The following is a 21,324-nucleotide window of genomic DNA, read 5'->3' on the forward strand; positions in this document are numbered from 1 at the left end:
AGCCATATGGGGTGGGAGTATACAATCTGTGGCTTTGCTGTTTCTGTGCAGGAATTTGTAATTGACACACCGTGTGAAAATGCCCAGAAGATGTACATCGGAAATGCCATGAGTGGGAATTATGCAGCCGTCTTTGCCCAGCTCATCATAAATGGAAGATCTCAAGGTTTGTCACCAACATGCAAATTAGAAGAATTCTCTTTGCTATTATTACTGTTTCCAGTGAGCAATTTGAACCAAAAGCCTGCTTCACAAGGTTTTTTATCTTGTAAAAAATGCAGTGTTAACTTTATTTTCTAAATAGACACGATGACAAAATTTATCATTACATTTTGATATTATTTACTATTACATGCAGTGCACAGTCATAGAACTGAATGAACAGAATAATTTTCTACTGTTCCAGAAAATGAGTACAGGGTTATTCTTATCTTTGGAAGGGAGAGTTTAATAAGGGTATCTATGCCTACCTTAGGGCCCCACTGTTTCATTGTTCCTGTCTGGGATGAAAACGGAAGCTTATACCCAGGAGTGACAGCTATTGATATGATGTACAAGGAAGGTGAGTTTCCAATGACCCTCTCTTGTGCTCATTTGTGCCTCCTGTCTGCTTCCTACTGCAGTCGAGGAGAATCTAATTGAATTTATCTTAAAGAAAGACCAGATTGCCAGTTACATTTTGTTTTTTTTTTTGGCAGTTTTGGGGGTTGACCTCAGGGCCTTGTGCTTACTAGGCAGGTGCTCTACCACTTGAGCCACTCTGCCAGTCCAGACTACCAGTAATGAATATGCATTGACACCATTTTCTCCCAGCTTCAACTTCGTAGTAATGAGCAGCTGGCCCTGAATGCTGCTCTGCTTCTCTCTCGTCTCTCTCCTTAGACTTGTGGGCTGTCAGAAGGTGGTCTGTGGCTCTCTCATGCTTCCTTTCCCATCTTGGTGTTATGTCCATGGGGCCCTTGATGAGCCCTCAGGATTGACTTAGGGCTTTAGTATGCTAGGACTGCATTCTACTGACTGGGGGCTTCAACATCAGCAGTCTGTCTCCTCATAGTTCAGGTGGCCTATGACCAAGGTGTCAGCAGGGTTGGTTCTTCTAAGGGTGGTGAAGGAAGGGTGTGGCCCAGGACTCTCTACTTGGCTTGTAAATGTTGTCTTCATGTTAACTGGCATTCTCCCTGTTGGTATGTCTGTCTCCAAAGGAGACATCAGTCATTTATATTATGGCCTGCCCTCATATCCTCCTTTTAACTTGATTACCTCTGTAAAGTCTTTATCTCCAAACTAGGTCACATTTATATATATAGGAGTTAGGACTTCAACATGTAAATTGGAGGGGGAGACTTAGGAGACCAGGCAACACTTGTGACTGTCTTTGGGCAAGGTCAATTCAAGCCAAAGAAAGAAATCTGGGAGCGAAAGAAAAAGATTGAAGAAAGAGTAGGTTAAGAAAGAGGGAAGAAGACAGTCACTTTGTGGAGAGGATAGTCTCACCCTACACTTTGGGTTAACTAACCATTGCAACAGCAGTGGGTTCTGGTGCAGGGGGTTTGCAAGAGTTTTAAATGCATTTTCTGGGTTGTGTGTAGGGGTTTGTGGGATGAAGGCCTCTGCTGGCCCTGGCCCCGTGAAAACACCTCACGTGTTGCTGAGAACAGAAGGGCAGGCCAGCACTTCTGAAGTCATGCCAGATGTTGAAAACACTGGCAACTGCAGAAAGTCTGCTTTGGTTTCCTTGTCAATTCTGAAATGAAAGCGTGTCCTTGTCAAGGGGTGATGTGCTAAATAAAGACTTTTATGAAAAACACTTTTCTTTTTTTTTATTGTTTTATTATTCATATGTGCATACAATGCTTGGGTCATTTCTCCCCCCTCCCTTACCACCCACTCCGCCCCCTCCCTCTCCCCCCCTACCCCCTTGATACCCGGCAGAAACTATTTTGCCCTTATCTCTAATTTTGTTGAAGAGAGAGTATAAGCAATAATAGGAAGGAACAAGGGTTTTTGCTAGTTGAGATAAGGATAGCTATACAGGGAGTTTACTCACATTGATTTCCTGTGCATGTCTGTTACCTTCTAGGTTAATTCTTTTTGATCTAACCTTTTCTCTAGTTCCTGGTCCCCTTCTCCTATTGGCCTCAGTTGCTTTTAAGGTATCTGCTTTAGTTTCTCTGCGTTAAGGGCAACAAATGCTAGCTAATTTTTTAGGTGTCTTACCTATCCTTATCTCTCCCTTGTGTGCACTTGCTTTTATCTTGTGATCAAAGTCCAATCACCTTGTTGGAAAAACACTTTTCTCCAAGATTAAACCTCTCAAAGTCTTTATGAACAATAAGCAGACCCCAGAGGCTGACAACAGGTGTCTTTAGGAAGTAGATCTTACAGCCTTTCAGACACCACTCCCCACCTCCTGTGTCCTGTTGCCACTTCCCTTGTCTTGTGGCATTTGCTTTCACTGGTTCATACTGTGCCTGAGAAGGAAGCAGGGGAGGGAGGAGGAATTTGAGTTCTGCATTCCTGGGGATGGTAAGCTGCCTTTCTTGCCCTCTCTGTCTTCAGCTTTCCATTCTTTCTGTTTAAACCAGTTGCTGATGGGGAGGTAGATATGCTCCTACCAGGCCCTGGACCACAGCCTCAGAGCACACGGGTTGAACAGAAGGAAAAGCACATTGTCTTCCAATCTAGTTGGGGAGGAGTGGACCAGGTAGGTCCAAGAAACAGGACTCAGACAACATTCTCACCCTCAGCTCCAAATAAAAGAGCATCCAATATAAAAGAGCATCAACAACTCTGGAAGTAAAATAAAGGGCTTTTTTTGTAGGGGAGATGGGCCTGGGGAGTAGCAGGCCCAATATTTCTGATATGACATAGATTTTTCTTTCAGCTGCATTTCATTTCTGTTTTCTCTAGGTCTGCATGGTGTGGATAATGGGATTTTAATATTTAACAAGGTTCGGATTCCAAGGGAGAACCTACTGGATAAGTGAGTAGTTTTCTCTTTAATGACCGTGCAGGTAAGCTAGTTGTTCTCTTAAGCTAGACTTGGTTTTTGGGTCTCAGAGGCTGCAGGCCCAGGTGATCACACACTGCTCCCCCTCCCCCGGCAATTGTCCACACAAGTTTATTGATAGCTAACTGGAAAAATTAGGCAAGCAAATAAAAAAAATGAAAATGATCCAATATACTGTTGCCCAGACATAATGATTGTTGTACTTTAATGTATGCCTCTTTGCACTTTTCTTCAGCATATCTATAAAGAGAAGCATACATTAGTGTTTTACAAAATAGCACTTACATATACTATTTTTCAGAATGTGTAATTTCTACTTAACATTATATACCAAATGTTTTCACACAACAACAAAGACACATAGGTGTTATAATTTTTGATAGCTCCATAATAGTCCGTTGAATAAATGGTATACAAGTTATTTTATCAATGTCTTATTTGGGGTATTTAGGTTGATTGCTTTTTAAAAACAAAAACTATTATAAGCTAACTAGTGCTATTGCCTTCTTTGTGTGTGGCAAAAATTCAGGCATCACTCTTCAGCTTGGGAGGCTGTTAAAACCACTACTACCTGTAAGGATAATTTCAAGGTTCTCAATGTTATTTTCCACAGTCTCACAGAGTGAGGTAAAGTTGAGTTTACCAAGGAGGCAAAGGTTGCTTTCTCAGGTGTGTCCCAGGGATGGAGGTTCAAAGGTTAATGATGCTTTTCTGTGGAGACTAAGAAACACCAATTACCTTTAATTTTCTCAGTGGCTTTCCATGGGTCCTATAAAAATTCCGAGCCATAGTCCTATTTGAAATCTCTGGCAAAGCCAGCAATTGGGGTACAAATAAACAGTTGTCACCCTGCCTTCACATAGATTTTCTTTGAACACTTTATTCCTTTTTGTTGCCTGTAATTTCTTGACAGTAGATAAATATGATAGGAGATGCCAAAAGTTTAAGATAATTGTATGGGAAACAGACTTAGAATGGTCCAAATTGTGTTTTTCTTCCCCCCCGCCCCCCGCCCCCCGCCCCATGGATTTGTAGGAAACAGAACAGAAACAACAAAAGCATCTTTGCAATTATCTTGGTACAGCCCCCCCAGGCTCCCTCAGGAGCTACCTGTGCCCATGAAAGCAGGTTTGAGAACCATCAGCCCTACTCAGAGGTGACTATACATTTCCCAGGCACTTGTCAACATCATCTCACTCTGGGGAATGGGAAAGAAGAAAGGAAAGCCACAAGTGGGAAGCTCCCCATTTTCTATCATCCTAATGAGATCTTAGAGGCTTAGCCAGTCCTTTCCCAGAGGCTTGACCAATGTTGAATGCTTATCCAATGCCCTTGAGATTATAAAGTCAGAGTAAATGAGAAAGAAGAATGACAGTGAATTACATTGTAGAAGATATGAAGATATCTTTCTCTGATAAGGAAGATTTGATTTTAATATCAGTTCATTGATATTTAAACTCCCCCCCATTACTATCGAACAACAGTGGCAACACAGGGATTTTGAGGTTTGAGGGAGGAGCCCTTCCTCAAATTCATCACTTGATAAAAGTAGGCCAGTAAATAGATGTATGAATGCATGGATTCAGTGCAATCCCTATCAAAATCTCAGCTACTCTTTTTTCAGAAATTGATAAACTGATTATAATAATAATGTATATGGAAATGTAAGGAAATCTACAATAACCAAAATAATCTTGATAAAGAACAAAATAGATTAATTTACACTTGTGATTTGAAAATTTACTAAAAGCAATAGTAAATCAAGATCATGTGGTATTTACATAAGGATAGATATATAGAGAATGGAAAGTAGAGTTTAGAGATAAATCTTCACATTTATGATCAGTTATTATTTGTCTAGAGTACCAGGACAATTTAATGAGGAAAGAATAGTCTTTTCAATCAATGGTGCTGCAACAACTGAATATCTATCTGCAAAAGCATGAAATTGGACCCTACCTCATACCACATATCAAAATTAACTCAAAATGATCACATACCTGAATGGAGGAGCTAAAACTATACAACTCTGAGAAGAGATCATAGGTATAAGTCTTTGTGATCTTGATTTAGACAATGATTTATTAGATGTGACATCAGAAGCACAGTTAACCAAAGAAAAACAGGTAAACTGGACTTCATCAAAATAAAAAAAGTCTTTTATGCATCAAAGTACACTATGAAGAAAATGAAAAACAGTTTACAGAGTGGGAGAAAATATTTGTAAATCAAATGTATCATAAGGGTATGGTATCTAGATATAGAAGGTTATTATGACGAAATAGTCAAAGACAAATAACCCAATTTAAAAATGAGCAAAAATCTGAATAGACATTTCTCCAAAAAGTTATTTAAATTAGTAATAAACACATGAGAAATGATCATTGTAGTTGTCATTAGGAGACTACTAATCAAAATCACAATGAAATACCATTCTGTTTTCACTAGGAAGGCACTCAGTTGAACACCTTGAATGGGGAAATTCTTGGAATGTGGATTACATCTCATTTCAAAAAAAGTATGGTTTGCACATTCAGGTGCTGGTGTTCATTTAATGATGATAGTCCTCATTCTTAGGGGACACTGCTGAGCTGCTGGTTGTTGGTGATGGGAAATCTGTTCTTAGATCTCATGAGTCAAGCCTTTCTCAGTATCTCCTGGAGAAGTACACATGGAGAAGGTTCAGGATGCAGAAAGCTGCGATTCTCTTTGTGTGCACATAGGAGCCACCTGACTTCATTTCTGGTGGTGCCATGTTTTTCTTTTTTGTTAAATGCTGCCTCTCTTTTTCTATTCTGCTTCCCCATTTCCCCATAGGTTTGGTTTTGTGGCTCCAGATGGACAGTACCACTCACCTATTAAGAACAAGAGCGCAAGATTCAATGCAATGTTAGCAGCATTGACCCCTTCAAGATTAGCAGTGGCTTTTCAAGCTATGGGTGCTACAAAGGTAGGTGACTCTGATTTTAATTGACTTCACAATTTATTCTGAGTGTTCCAGGAATGGGTAACAATGTCAGCAGGTGAGATTTTCAAGTTGTGGTTGGTGTAATGTGGCCAAGGATACTTCATAGGCAGCCTGCCCTTGCACTCAACCTCTGAGAGTGGTGCTCTTCCTGCAGATGGGTGTGGATATGACACTGTAAACACACATACTGAGCTCATGACCTTATGCCCTCCATGGCCCCCATTCCCATGCTTGTATTGTGGTGGCTTTTGCAATAGGGCAAGGTAGGTGTTTGGTTCTGAGGTCACCTGTCAGGAGTGGCTCAGCTGGTCCCATAGTGGAACTGTCTGATGGAAAACCTGGTGATGAAGCACTAGCACAGCCAGCATCCAAGTACTAAAGAAAACAGGTTCTTGAAGTATGTGATAGAACCTGATTTAATCATCATCACGACTCTAGAAAGAGGCAAAAGGAGAGAAGGCAAGGATCCCAGAATTAATCGAAGAGAACAGGGATGAAAAAACAAACCAGGGTTGTCTGATGCAGTAACAGCAGTATCTACATAGTATCTCGCTAATCATGGTGGTCTTCAAACATTCCCAACCTAGCCTCCCTCTGGGGGAGGGGGAGAGTGTTGGGTTTAGCAAACAGACTGGCTAGTGGCATTAAAAGTCTCTGAGAAGCTCTGCACCTTGACAGTTGTGAACTTGGTGATGGTGTGAGGATATTCACACTGCTAGTATCCCTTGTCCTCCACAGCTTATGTGGAGCTGTGGAGGACAAGGTTCGGGGCAGTGTGGATGGAGCAGGAGCAAGGGGCCTTCCAGGAGAGACTTGGTTTTAAGAATCACCAGATCTAGCACAGTGTGGTGGGGGTAACTCCAAGAGAGAAGACAGATGGGTGATTCTTCAAAGGTCCCATTCTGGTGAATATTATCCAGGGGCCAGCACCTGCTGATCTCAAGGGTCTTTGGGGCTACATTTGATCAATTCCTTGTTGGGCATCTGACATGCATACCTTGTTCTTGGCAAAACAGGCATGATGATGGTGGTGGGTTCTGAAGTCAGAGAACCTTGAGCTCCAATCTCATCTCATATGTGACAAGCAGTGGGGCCATGGGCAAGTCAGTCTTCTCTCTCTAACCTTCCATTCCTTCATCTATAAAATGGATCTCGTGATGAAGGTGAGGCATGAGTGAAGGGGTGCATTGGGCAGCAGTGGCACAGAGGAGGAGCTCCGTAGCTCAGAGCTGTCAATAATGTGGTGGTTGCTATTTGTTGCTGTTGCTACTATGAGACAGGATAGACAGGAGTTGACTGTGGGAAAGGAATAAATGAACTTTCCCACGAGACTCATGCCTGGAATCTTGGCCTCCTCATAGGGAATCTGAGATGTTTTGCAGAGATGTATAGAGTTCCTTGGATTCCTGGGTATCTAAAGCAAACCACAGTAACCTGGAATCAGCACCTGTTCTGTCCATCCAGATCTTTTCAAGCAATGGAATTGACCAGTGTATTAGTCATCTGTCTGTTACTGTAACAAAATGCCTGAGATAATAAACATAGAAAGAGAGAAGTTTCTTTTGACTCACAGTTTCAGAGGTTTTAGTTCATGGTTGGTTGGCTCTGTGGTGACACAGCACATCATGGTGGGAGCATGTGGTGTAGGAAACTGTTCATCTCATGGCAGCAGGGATTGAAGAGAGAGACAGGAAGAGGGTAAGGTCCTAATATCCTTTCAAGGAAAGGCTCAAATGAATGACCTAACTTCTTCCTATTAGACCTCACCTCCCAAAGGTTCCACCAGCTCCCAGTAGCACCAACAATTGGCTGGGGACAAAGCCTTCAACCCATGAGACTTTGGGAGGACATTCAAGATACAACTGTAGCAATGTGGAGACCCTGCATGGAACCTGACAGGGATCAGACCTGGCATGGTCTGTGCTCTTCCATGTCTTTCTACCAAATAGAAATCCAGTGGCTGTGACCTCATCACAGGGGTCTCTGGCAAGGGTGATCTCAGCAGCTCTCTTGGCAGCTCCAACTCTAATGGCTCAGACACATGACATGTATTTTTCCCAGCTGAAACATAAGACAGTTCTGTTCCTTCTGCTCTCGCTGATGAGTGGAAAAACAGATGCTTCTCTCCTATGTGCATTCTTAATGTGTTAGAAAACTGTCACCGTGGCTTCTCACAGTGACATTCACTGAAGGCCAAGCATGCCGGAGTCTTTTGAATTTTGTCTAGATGTCTTATTTTTCATGATTTTCTCTCATTTCCCCAGCATTCCTCAGTACCTTCAGATTTTCTCAAGCTTACTACAATGGCCATCCTCTATTTTGTGTCCAAAATGTCATGACAAAGTGTTTAGAAGGAACAAGAAACTAAGATGTTTGGTGGGGGACTGAGTGTGGAGTGTGGAAGTAGAGGGAGTGAATGATATCAGCAAGGGCTAGCGCATCCTTTTGCTTTGATTCTGCATGGAGGTAAACATTTGAGCGACAAGCTGTTCTTCACTCATAAGGAATCTCTCTACGGGAGACTCTTAGGGGTTGGGTCCCTTCCTGACAGTGTCTGATCTGGTAGCTCTGGGATGGGGTGGAAGAATTTGAATTTCTAACAAGATCCCAAGTGCTGTTCATGCTGCACATGGGAGTCTGCACCATTGTACACAGCAGAAGGATACAGTTGTAAATTCACAGCAGCATCCCAACCACCTTGTCACCCTCTGTGGCCTGCCAGTACCTTCAGGATCAAGGCTCAAGTTCTTGACTCATCTCTAGGACCTTGGATAACCCCTCCCTGCCCCTAGCGCCATTAGTCTTCTGTCTTACTGAACTCATTTTGGTAGCATTCTGTGCCATGCTTTTCCTCACCGTGGGTGGGTGGGGGGCTTACACATGCTGTTGTGATGCCTAGGATGCCTGTCCCTATCCTGTGCATGGTTGATTTTCACATATATTTCAGAACTCTTGCAGATGTGTCTTCTTCAGAAAAGTCACAGCCTGCATGTGGTCCCTCTGTCATCTGTTCCCAAAGCACTGTGAACTCTCTTGCAGCTTTTATATTGGTTATAGCCAATATAACAGTAATATTGGAGGCAAGGACTTCTACATGAATTTTGCGGATGTCACAATTCATTTCATAATACATGGCCATCCTCCATGTGACTATTTGGAGATTTTGTGTGTAAAGAGATAATTAGGTCATAGGGCTAAGGTCCTAATATGATAAGATTGGTGTCCAGCTAAGAAGACACTAGAGATCTCTGTCTACCCTCATGCACAAAGAGGAAAGGGCATGTGAGGACAAGTTGAGAAGGTGACTGTTGGTAAGTCAGAAAGAGAGGCCTCTCCTGAAATTAACCTTGCTGGCACCTTGGACTTTCACTCTCTAGAACTGTGGGAAATATATTTCTGTTTAAACTACTTGGTCTGTATTGCAGCTGGAACAGACTAATATTTTGCAAAAAGTCACAAAATGGCCAGTAAGATCTTGGGTTAGGAAGGGCCTCCCAGCAGGGCCTCAATCAAACCTGCAGCTGGTGGGAACCACATTCCTCCTCCTCACCTCATCCCAGTGCCCAGCCCTGAGTCAGACAAAGAGAAACACCCAGTATAAAGTTGTCAGTTGAGATGAGGTGAGTGGACTTGACATGCACGGAAATAGTTGGAGTGTTGTGCCTGTTCCAGATGCCACAGTGAAACCATTAAGAGCATGGGCCCTGGAACCAGCCTCTCTGGGGCATCCTGTCTCGGTATGACCTCGAAAGTCATTGTGCCTCTTCACTTCTCTAAAAATAGAGCCCTTGGAAGCCTTGCGGGAGTCAATGCATGTAAAGGGCTTGCATGAGTGCCTGTGTCATACCTTGTATGACAAGGGATGGAAGTTTGCACAATCATGCCAAAGTGTACTTATGATAAAAATTACATCTGAGGTTGTGAGGGTGACAAATAGGGTTTGTAACATATAATCACACCTCAGTGATGGCTCTTTAGAGCCCAGGTGAGTGATGAGGCTGAGTCTAGATTCTAAGAAGCAGCTTTGGATGAGCCCTGATGGCTATGGGTGTGAGGTAGGGACTATAGGGGCCATGCCACCCAACCATCTTCTTGGGGGTTCAGTGAAGTACATGTGGCCTTGAGAGAAAAGTAGTGAGACTGTATGACCACCTTCCAGTCTTAAAAGTTGAAGTATGCAAGATGATGGCAGTATCTGCAGTCTCCAGGGAGAACAAAAGGGAGAATCTCGTTTCAGGAGGGACTCTCAGAACTTGACATAGACACATGGCCTCTGCAGAGCATTGCTGGACAGGATCTGAGGACGGCATTGACTCTACTTTTTCTAAGCAGTCTCTATCTCCTCTTGGTGGAAGTTTGTAAGAAGATACTGTGTTCTTGAATGACCTTGCCAAGACCTGCTGACTGTAAGAGTTCACAGAGAACAATGAAAAAGAGGAGGTTGGAGGTATATGAGTCTCCTGAGTTTGAAGTGACTGGTCACAGACCAGCAAGGGCCCCTCAAACCCCAAGAGGAACAAGGAGCTGTCACTGGGCTTACTCAGGTGTTTGGCTCCTGGCCATCTAGGCTTTGTGTGCTTTGGTCGCCAACTGGGGCTGGGAATGGTCAGCTGCCATCAGATGTGCATTCTACCTGTCCTGATAACTGTGAACCAGTGCTATGACACTTTCCCCTGAACTGAAGAATGCTTAATAACCATGACTTTTGTGACCACTGTTACAAAACGATCAGATTTTTATCTGCGTTCTTCCTGTTAGGAGGTCCTCTACTTTTATTTTCTTCTGTAATAACTTTATGTTCATCTCTTCTTGTTACTTAGATTGATCTCATGTTCATCACCACCATCAGGACATTTAGTGGGGCAGGGATCATGTCTTTTTGTACAGTCCCTAATAGAGCTCTAAATGCCTTGGAAGAGGCATTTCCTGAGCAAAAAAACAGGACTATATAAGGAGAGAACAGAGGCATATGCCATTCTTTAGAGCCTGGTCTGTTCAGTAGTAGAAGACCAAATAAACAGCACCTCTTTAAGTATCTCACACACACGGGGATTGGACTGAATGGGATTGGTAGGAGTGGAGGCTCTCTGACAATGAGCACTTTCAGTGTGGCAAAATGGAGGGTAGAATGAGGGGAAGTGATGGGTTCCCTATAGCAATGTCCTGGAAATGTACGGCTGGTATGCATATTTCCTTGAAACTGGTGAGGCAACGACTGATGCTTATTACTTTGACACTTAGCATGGCCATCCTTAGTCACCTGTTTTCACAGAGAGCAGTATTGGAGAGTTGAAAGCAGTAGTTCCTCCCTTATTAGTTGTATGGTCTTTTCAGACGTGCTGTGTGTGCTTTGAGGAAGCAGGGTCACGTGGCTAATCTTGTTCTGCTTAGGCTTGTGTTATTCCTCATCCACTGTCTTCATACACATATAGGTGGGGATCAGAGCATCAAGACCTGCTCAAGACCTGCTCAGTTGCTGAGGAAGTCTAGTTAGATGACACTTTAGCCTTCTTGTTCCCTGATGTGAATATGTCCCAGAATTGACCACCAGAGGGTGGCAAATACCAACTTGCAGTTGTTTCCTTGACATTCATGTATTTACTTTTGTATGTGTATCAGAAGTGGCTGGGATTTTGCTGTTGTCATCAGTTTATTTGGCTTCTTATCAGCTATAAGTGCTGATATATTTTTTAAAGTGGTCCATATAAGAACAGGGGTGCATCAGCTGAGTAATTGTTGGACTCAAGCCCAAGACTGTAAATAAGATGTAGGGTTGTTTTGATGACCCTTCAGGGCATAATTTACTAATAAATATCTCCCTGTCTCCTCCCCCACCTCTGCCCCATAAGTTTGCAGTATTTTGGACAGATATGAAAATGCTTAAATATTGTCATGATGTTTCTATTTTACATTTGTTGTTTATATTTTTAACAACTGAAACTTAAACATTTGTCTTTTAAAAGATACATCTACTGCCCTTTTCCCCAAAGGCCAGAGAGCTAGAGATAAGTCCAACCAGAGATAAGTAGCACATGCTATGTGTATTTGAAATGGATATTTGAAAGAATTTCCATTTTGAACTTACTTCAATTCTGTGAACATGTGTTGAATGCCTTCCTCTCAGCACTGTTGGTGGTGCTAAGAGGGGACAGAGATGGCATGGAACAGGTGTGGGCACTCCAGAGACTTATGGTGTATCCACAACACTGTGAGGAAGACTCCAACACTGCACTGACAGGAGGGGAAAGGTGGTGATGGGCTATTGAGGATAACTGTTGTGGATAACATGCCATAAAGAGAGAGTTATGGGATATGGGGGGTTGGAAGGAACCTAAGAGATCAGAATCTAAACTGGGTGTGGTAACACCCACCAGTAATTCCAGCTACTCCAGAGGTGGAAGCAGGAAGACTGAGAGTTCAAGGTTGACTCAGGCAAAGTTACGGTCCCCCAGCACCCCATGCTAGGGATTGAACCTAGGGTCTCGTACATGCAAAGCACATACCTTACCACTGAGCCACTTTTCCTGCCCCAATGCATGTTTTTTATGGACACATTTCCAAACACAACTTCTGGGTCTCAGGCAGAGTGACCGAGACTTGGCATCCAGTCCCATCCCCATTGGGTAGCGTTATCCAGGTCACATTAATTGAGGGAGAGGCTGAGAACACACAGCAGGGCAGAAGTTTTTCTGAGCTGAAGGAGAGGAAAGTCCTTGGGCATTCATCCCTGTTTGATGTGGCTCAAAAACATTAGATGCTTGTGACTGTGGCAACAGTTCAAGGAGCAGGGCTCCCTTTAACTGAGTCATCACAGGCTGAGCAGGACTCTGGGAACCCCAATCTCCTGAGACCTGGGGTGTGGCCTTGGCAGCCTGCATCCTGCTGGGGAGGGAACTGGCCTTTCTTGGCTCTGATAGCCAGCTGATGTGGGAAAGGTAAGAAAGGGTGCACTAGTTGTAACTGTGAGGAGCTTCCTCACTCCATGAAAACCTTATTGCTTGCCCTTGGGGAGCATTGCCAGTGCCACCTGGAGGTCAGATGTGGACAACTGATGGCTTGTCTGTTGTCCTTAGGAGTGTTTCCACCTGAAACTTGATATTCCAGGTAGGATAGGTGCTTGTGAGGGTCATCATCCCTTTTCTTCATATTTCATTGCTCCATGCCTTTGTCCCATCTTTCAGAAGGGAACCGGGAGGTAAGTGGCAGTCAAATAGTAACTCATTTGTATTGGGTTCTTCCTGCTAAGTGACAATGTTTTGAGCATTTTACACATAATCACCCATTTAATCATCTCAGTGTTACCTCGGAAAGTGGCTCTCAGAAGATCTCAGTCCTTGAGCCCTGGCGTGGAAGAATGCAAGCAGGGTGTTGTTAGAAGAGTTGTTATTGTAAGAAAGGGGTAAGGGATTACCTGCTCTCTCAGGAGAGAAGGGTTCTGCACTAGTGGAAAAAGAAAAAAGAGACCTTGGTTTATTTTAGATTATTTTTATATCACTTTAAACTTGGGGGTGGGGAGAGATTATCATTACCTGGCTCCAATGACCTTAGAGGAAGGGGGAGGAGCTGGGCGTGGCTTCTGTACACACCTATGTTAATTCTCAGGTGCCCCACACATGAGGGAGGATGTTCCCATTCTAACTTACTGTAATTACATTGGAGCTCTTAGGCATGTCATGGAGGGGTCTCAGTCCCAAACTCTCCCTAATTCTAGCCTGCCTCATCAGCAGTCCTGTGAGATGGGTGCTTTCATGATTCTCATATTTAGATGAGAAAACAGAGATACAGAAAGGTGTAACAGTTTGCACAGAGTTTGGCAGGGCTCACACTCCAGAAGTTTGCCTCCAGGGTCCAGTCCAGCCCTCAAGAGAGAGGTCTTTCAGTGTGTGGCATAAGCCCTGCCCACTGCTGCTCTTGGGCCACTTTGGTACACAGTCGTATTTACTTTGGCTAACAGAATCGAAGCAAAGATTAAAACAATTTCTTGTCCACATTTAAAAATGTGGAGATTCCACCCAAGATGCCAAATGGTTAGTGACTGGGCCAGAAGCCAGGCTTCCTTCCCCACTCCTAGCTGGCATCTGATTTATTTATGTGTTTATTTATTTTTGGTGGTACTGGGAATTGAACTCAGGGCTTCATGCTTGCTAGGTAAGTTCTCAACCATTTGAACCACACCACCAATTTAGTTAATTTGTTTTTAGTACTGTAGATTGAGCCCAGGGCCTTACATATGCTAGGCAAGTGCTCTACCACCTGAGCCACACTTCCAGCCTTTTGTTTATACTTTGTTCTTGAGATAGAACCTTGCTAACCTTGTCTGGTCTTTTGATTTTCCTGCCTGGGCCTCCCAAGTAGCTGGAATTACAGCTACTTGATTTATTTTATAGTGGCACTGCTGACTTTGCCAAACACCATGTTTCTACCCATCTATATGCTAAGAGCAGAAAGGGTGAAGACGATGGTCCAGCATTTATATTGATGTTCTTTTTTCTTCTTTTTATGGTACTGGGGTTTGAAATCAGGGTCTTTCACTTGCTAGGTTGGTACTCTACCACTTGAACCTGAACCACACCCCTAGCCCTTTTGTTTTCGTTTTTTGAATAAGGTCTCACATTTGTGTCCAGGTGGGCCTGAACTACAATCATCTTATTTACACTGAGATGACAGCACACACCACCGTGTCTGGCTTTATTGCTTGAGATGGGGTCTTGAGAACTTATTTCCCAGGCTGGTTTTGAGATGGGGTCTTGAGAACTTATTTCCCAGGCTGGTTTTGAGCTGCAATCCCTGGATAGATCTCCACCTCCAGAGTAGCTAATATTACAGGCGTGAGCCATCATGGTACATTGATTTTTTTTTTAAGTGGGGAAAAGGGCCATTTATGACGAACATTTATGGAGCGTATCCAGAGGAATTTTTTGAGTTCAATCCAATGGAATGATTTTGAATCTCTCTGCCTACTACAATGAAATTTAATAAGCCAAAAAGAGTTCATACTTCCTTAGATAAATTTTAAAAAGTGAACTGGGACATTTAAACTTGTCTCTACAAAGCTGTTTGAGGTTCAAAAAGAGAAGCAAAATGATGATTAGTAGAATATTTGTGTTCTAAATTTCTTGATTTATTAACTTTAGACATTTCTACATTTCTGCTATGAAAGAAGCACCACCCTTATCTCTCATTTTACTTTTTTCCCCTTCATAATATTTTTAATTCTCCCAAGGAATACCAGATTACCTATAATCATCCTGGAGCCTTCATTTCTTACCCTAAAATTCTATTTCTTGACTCCTTTCCATCCACTCCCCACTTTTGTCTGCTGAACTATTCATTTTTATATTGTTAAGAGTGAGGCATTCAAGTATGTTTTCTTCTGTAACCATCATCTAGCTTCAAGGCTTTTGATTATATTATTAAGCCAGGGCTACAAAGTATTGTTCACCACAAACCATTGTGCTATGTGTGGTATCTTCTCTATAGGTCCAGTATCAAAACACATCTTTACAGCTTGAAGAATGATATTCCTTAGCATCAAGGTCAAATGTAATAGCTTTTCTTACACTCTATAAATTACTCAAAGTTGTGCCATGTTTTTGTTTGCTTGATATTTAGGTAATTGTATTTTTTGTAAGGTTTTTATTTCTCCTGGATCCAATCACTTTTCCTTTTTTCTGATTGGGATTTAAAAAAAACAACAACATGTCTTTATCACCAGAACAGTAATGTCTTCCGGCTCATTTTATCTTTTTTTCTTTTTTATGGAATTCATCCATTATTCTCCTTGAAGTTCAGTGATGCCCACTGGTTTACTTACTTTTGATCAATTTTTTTTAAGTTTGATGTATAATAGTCTCATTTAAATATTTTTTTCTTTTTGATAGATTTCTGGAAGTAGTCCACCTTTTTAAAATCCCCAGTTATACGTTTGGCTGTCTCACCTCTGGTTTTGTTATCATATATACTAAAGTAATATCTTCTGGAAAAGTGTGAGTATGGCAATATTTTGGCTCCCTGCATGTCTGAAATGGTCTGTATTTTGCCCTCTTCTTTAACTGGTAGTTTAGCTGAGACTTGTTAATTAAAAATAATTTCTCCCCAAACTTTAAAGGTGTTCCTTGCATCCTCTACTCATGGACAACCCCGTGTGCCCCTGTTCTTTTTCCCTCCAAACTGTTTGTCTTAGGTGCATGGGAATTTCTCAACAATTTATATAGGTCTGGTTTTTCATTTATCCTGGTTGGCACTTGACAGGCTCTTTCAATTTGAATGTTTGCATCTCTTTTTTCATTCTAGGGAACTTTCTTCTGGTAGTTCTTTCTCCCTCATGCCCAATGTTTCTGTTTTCTTAGAAGTCTAATTATTTGGAGGTTGGATTTTTTGGTTTAATTGCCTCTCATGTGTTTTTTCCCCTCATGTTTCCTATAGGAGTTGGTTTATATTCTGAACATTGTCCTGGTTTTATTTGCAAAATTATTTTTAATTTTAAGAACTCTTTCTCTTATCTATTCCTTTTTTTATAGTAAGATGTCATTGTTTTCTAGATATAATTGCACAGTAATCTCACTAAGGATGTCAACTAGAGATTGTTTTTCAGAGTTGTTCCCTGAATTATCTCTTTCCTGTACTGTTGGTTGGGGTTGATTAGGGGAATGGAGAGGGGTGGGGAGCAGAGGGATTGGAAACCAGCAATTATAATCAACATGAGGAAGTGCTACTTGGAGTTATGAGCAGGATCAGAAAAATGGCCACCAAAGTTAGCTTAGGCCATTCAGAGAGTCCTCTAAAGACCTAACACTGAGTTTATAAAGCCAACTAGAAATTGGTTGGCAAAGAAAGTAGGTGAAGAATGTTTTAGGCAAAAGAGAATGTATGAAGACACAGAGGGATGAGCCAGTATGACCCAATTGTGTGTGAACAGGAGGCTTAACATGGCCTGAGTTTCCATGGCTTGCTTGAGAGGTTATGGTGGGAGTAAGCTGACTGAGTAGACAGATGAACCAGGATCAAAACAGACAAGTGTTTATGGCATAATACATAGCATATGTGGAAGGAGTTGGGGAAAAGAATGTGATGCATGTGTGGGACTAGAATAGAGAAAACTTGGGATCCATTGGATGTGAGGGAATGAGGATGACAGCAGGTCTTGGTTTGGTGACTGTGTGACTTGAACTTGTCTAGGGAGTTAAGAAGGAAGACACCTCCTTCACTTCACTTCAATAAGCAGAGATATTTCCTTAAACATTCAGCTGGCCTTTCTCCATCCTTTACCCATTCTACCACACAGCTACAGAGAGACTTACCTCATCAAGGAGTAGGAGAGCAAGACACGGGCTTTTGTATACCTGCCCCTCTCTTCTCTAGGTAGCAAGGATTGAGGGCTGGCCCCAGGGAAGGCTCCTCTCATGAGAATGTCACTGTGTTCAGCACTGAAAGTGTGTCTAATCATGGCATTAACAGCCCTTGTATTGACTGACACTCAGTCAAGTCCCCCTGTCTGGCTTGCATTAATTATAAAAGGTGGCTTTCTGGCCTCTGTTGCCACTTTTGGTTTATTTCCCAATTTGTACAAAAGCTATGTGGGGGTGTCTTAAAACCTCAATGTAGGACCCATAGATGGAGGGCATGTTGCTCATATTCAAAATATATGTACTGCTATGTCTCCAGTGAAAAGCACAGCCCTTCCCCTGCACACTTCTATGAGAATATGTGACTTTTTTCTAGATTTTTTCTAAATTGGGGCTGGGAAATCCTGCATCATAGGGAATTCCTTCTGAGTTAGGTTTGACCTGAGTTTGGAGAGACTGTGGCAAGAGAAGGAAGTAAACTGAGGAGCAGGAACTCCCTGCCTGGGGACTGGCCCTGAGTAGGGTTTCCAGGGGCTTCTGTGGAATGATAAGGAGATCTTGCCTATGGTGCCTAGCCTCCAAAGCCAGTCAGTGAGTAGGGTTGTCAACTTCAGGAAGGTGAGACCCAAGTCTCCTTGGTAGTTGTCCACTCTGGACTTAGGATTTGGTACTTTGTAACTTCTCAGTGTACAAATAGTGAACAAATGGATGAACAGATAGATGGATACATGAATAATAGTGATGAAGAGAAGGTTTCTCTGGTGGAGAATATGTAAGTCCAGATCCCAGTGCTGTAGGCATTGGGTGTGGGTCATCTGATAGTATTTAATTTAATTCATTTACATTTTTAAAATCTATTTGCAATGCTAGGGATTAAACCCAGGTCTTCATGCATGCTAAGCAAGCACTCTATCACTGAGCTATACTCCCAGCCCTTATTTGGTGGCATTTAAAATGTATTAAAAATACTGAACCAAATCCTGAACTGAATGTTTGGAGAGAAAAGCAAACATTTTTCATCTCTTACATGTATAGCCAGACCTTTGCTTTATAACTTTAAGACTTGCCTGCCCCAGAGTATTTTCAATCTGGGCAGTCAGGTGCATGGACAGAAACAATTGTGTTTTTTTTTTCCTATAGTGTTCATTTGCTCCTTGGCTACCCTTGCAGACTACTCATGGGTAAGCCTCCTGGGCCTGACGACATTGGTGGTGTGACAGGAGTGCTATTCTGGGAGGATGACACATAGGTCTGGGGATGGTCTCCTTTTTTAAAAGACAGCCATGTAATAGGATTAAAGCTTCAGAGAACAGCCCTGGCCCCAAACTTTGGAAGAACTGGGCTAAGGGGAATTCTATCTGAGTAAGAAAAATTGATCCCAAACCCCAGCAACACAGGCTCTGTTGCAGTTCCTAAAACAGGTCACACCTTGTCACCTCTGGGTTCTGCATAGATTGGTGCTTCTGCCTGAGTCTCTGCTTCTACTCTTCCTCTTGTATTCACTGGTTCTGTCTAACACCTTGTTTACTCTAGCCCTGTGTGTGCATTGTCTGTGTCTGCCCACTTCTCTGATAGCTCCCAGAGGACAAGGACTTTAATAATGCCAGGTACACAGGAAGCCCTCAGAAGATATCTGTGAACTGAACTCAGCCCCATGCCCAGCCTGTCACAAGCACCTTTGTTCTAATGAGGACCAGGAGAAGGGAGGGAGGCTGGGTGTGCTGACCATCCACCGTGGCCACGCTCTCAATGCTCTGTGTGCATGTTTTCTGCCCATGTCCACTGCAGCTTCAGTGGACAGAAGAAGATGGAGGCTCTATGAGGTAAAGGCAGCTTGGCAGGGCAAAGTACCTGATGTTGGGCAGTGCACTATCATGTCTAGACCTGTCTTAAATTATGTGAAGGTTTCCACAAAGTTCCTTTTGTCAATGACCATTTGTTTTGAGGCTGCACTGGAGAAGGGATAAAGGACATATTGGAGCCTGAAAGTGCAACCTCTTGGGTTTCTGGAGACTTCCATACTTCTTGATTGGGTGATTGCTTCCTCTGTCTTTGGGCTCACCCAGACCATGGCACATTCCAAAGATTTAATCCTGTCTATCTCCAAGGTTATGGGGTGGTCTCAGGCTTGAGCTTGCCTTTTGTTTCCAAGGATATCCTACGTCAAGTAGTCAGGATGATGGGCATTAGCTCCAGGTGACCCTATCAGGTCACATTTTCTTTATTAACTTTCATCTGGCAATAATGTTGGAGCAAGTAGATTTTTAAAAATATTTGCATATCTCATTTCTTTGTCTAATTAGTGTTATGAGAGTGATGCCCCAGTTTTCATGCTTGAATAAATAGCTGTTATGGTGTAAGGCGCCCAGGGGCTGGCTCACTGCAGCTCTCTCCCTTTCTTTATGTTTTTCATCTCATCCAAGCTTTGCTGCAAGCCTCACTTTTCTTTAAAAAGAACTGATCTTGCCAGTGAAATGATAACCTCTACCTCATGACATACCTCCTCAATTCAGAGACACCTCTGTCAGAGGTGCGACATGGTTCTGGGTGTCAAATCACTAGAGATGCTTAGTACAAAAAATATACTCCATGCTTGCACTCCATTTTAAAAGGAGGGGAGGGAGTTAGTTTAAGAATGGCCTTTTCTTTGACATGACCTCACCTTTACATTTGACCCTATAAATCCTCTGGTTTATTCATCACAACTAGACTGAAGACATCACTGCATTGTAAAAGCCCAGGTTCCTCTTCTCTGAACTAAATGCAATGTCCCCATACTTGAAAGTGCTGAACTAATATATTGTGGTAAATAAAACTGTCACACTATGCCCAAAATACAGGAGCCCCTCCATAGAAAAGGCTTATTTTGGCTTATGGTTTTAGAGGTTTCATTCCATGTTAGTTGGCTCTGTTGCTTTTGGGACTGTGGTGAAGCAGTGCATCATGGTGGAGAGTGTGTGGTAGAACAAAGCTACTCACTTAATGATGGCAGGGAAGCACAGAGGGGAACAGGAAGGGGCTGGAGTTCCAATATCACCTTCAAGAGTCCATCCCTTCAATGACCTAATTTTCTTCTACTACCACACCTCCTAAAGGCCTCACCACATTTCAATAGCAAATTCAGAACCACAAGTCTCAATCTCTATGGTTGCTTAAGTCAATGCAGTATGGAGGAGAGAGGCACGAAGGCAGAGGGCTTATGGAGACCATTGAACATGGGATCTTGAGGGGCATACTTTGGTCTAACTTGACTTCATGGCAGCACCAGGCAATGTGAAGATTTGGAAATTCACCAGTAGGGTTGAAGAAGATCAGGGTGTGGCAGTGAGGTGAGCTACTGGGAAGGTTGGGAATCAAGTAAGCCACAGAAATGAGCATGGGAGAGGATGAGAGGAAGGGAGACTATGATCTGAGGGGAAATTTCCATCTTTCCACCACTGCTGAATACCCAAAGTGTGGTGAGAAACTTTCAACAAATGACATTAATGATCTCATTGTCCAGCAAATATGAAGCATCTGTATGGATAATGTTATGGCAAGAATGTCTGTGCTGCCTCATGAGGTAGATTTTATCCAAACTGTGACTTCAAGTGCTGTCCATTGAAGGTGGGCTCTCAATACTTCTGGCTTCATGGTCAGGTAGTAAGGGAAACCCTGCCTTTCTTCAGTTCCATGTCATTCTGCCCTATGTTGCAGGAGTATAAGTGAAAGATGTATAAGAATAAAGTTCTTTTGAGGACCCATTCAAGATATTTCCCCTTCTTTTTCTTACCCATTTGTATTAGTTTCTATTCATTAATAAAGGTTCCAGCAGATCAGAAGATCTTGCTAACTTGGGGAGGGAGCCTTCAAATAGACTTGTCTGTGCTCCGTGGAGGGGGCTAGACTACCACATGCAGCAGGGTTCAGAGTCAGCCGTCTACCTGTTCTCTTTGTGTGGCTCAGAATCTGTGTCTTGAAGCTACATGGGTGCTTTGTTGAGACCTCTGGGGCCAAACAGA

At 42.7% G+C, this 21,324-nt stretch overlaps 1 protein-coding gene across 1 annotated transcript in view; it reads left to right on the top strand.

Moving 5' to 3' along the window:
• The window catches only part of Acoxl (acyl-CoA oxidase like), a 353,884-nt gene that overhangs the window by 59,238 nt on the left and 273,322 nt on the right, over window positions 1-21,324 (top strand). Inside the window, exons 6-9 of the mRNA XM_074050254.1 lie at window positions 52-166; window positions 476-562; window positions 2,911-2,983; window positions 5,828-5,960. Coding sequence (XP_073906355.1) covers window positions 52-166; window positions 476-562; window positions 2,911-2,983; window positions 5,828-5,960 — 408 coding nt within the window. The remainder of the gene's footprint in view (window positions 1-51; window positions 167-475; window positions 563-2,910; window positions 2,984-5,827; window positions 5,961-21,324) is intronic.

The sequence above is a fragment of the Castor canadensis genome, chromosome 12 (genome assembly GCF_047511655.1).
Source record: "Castor canadensis chromosome 12, mCasCan1.hap1v2, whole genome shotgun sequence".
NCBI lineage: Eukaryota > Metazoa > Chordata > Mammalia > Rodentia > Castoridae > Castor > Castor canadensis.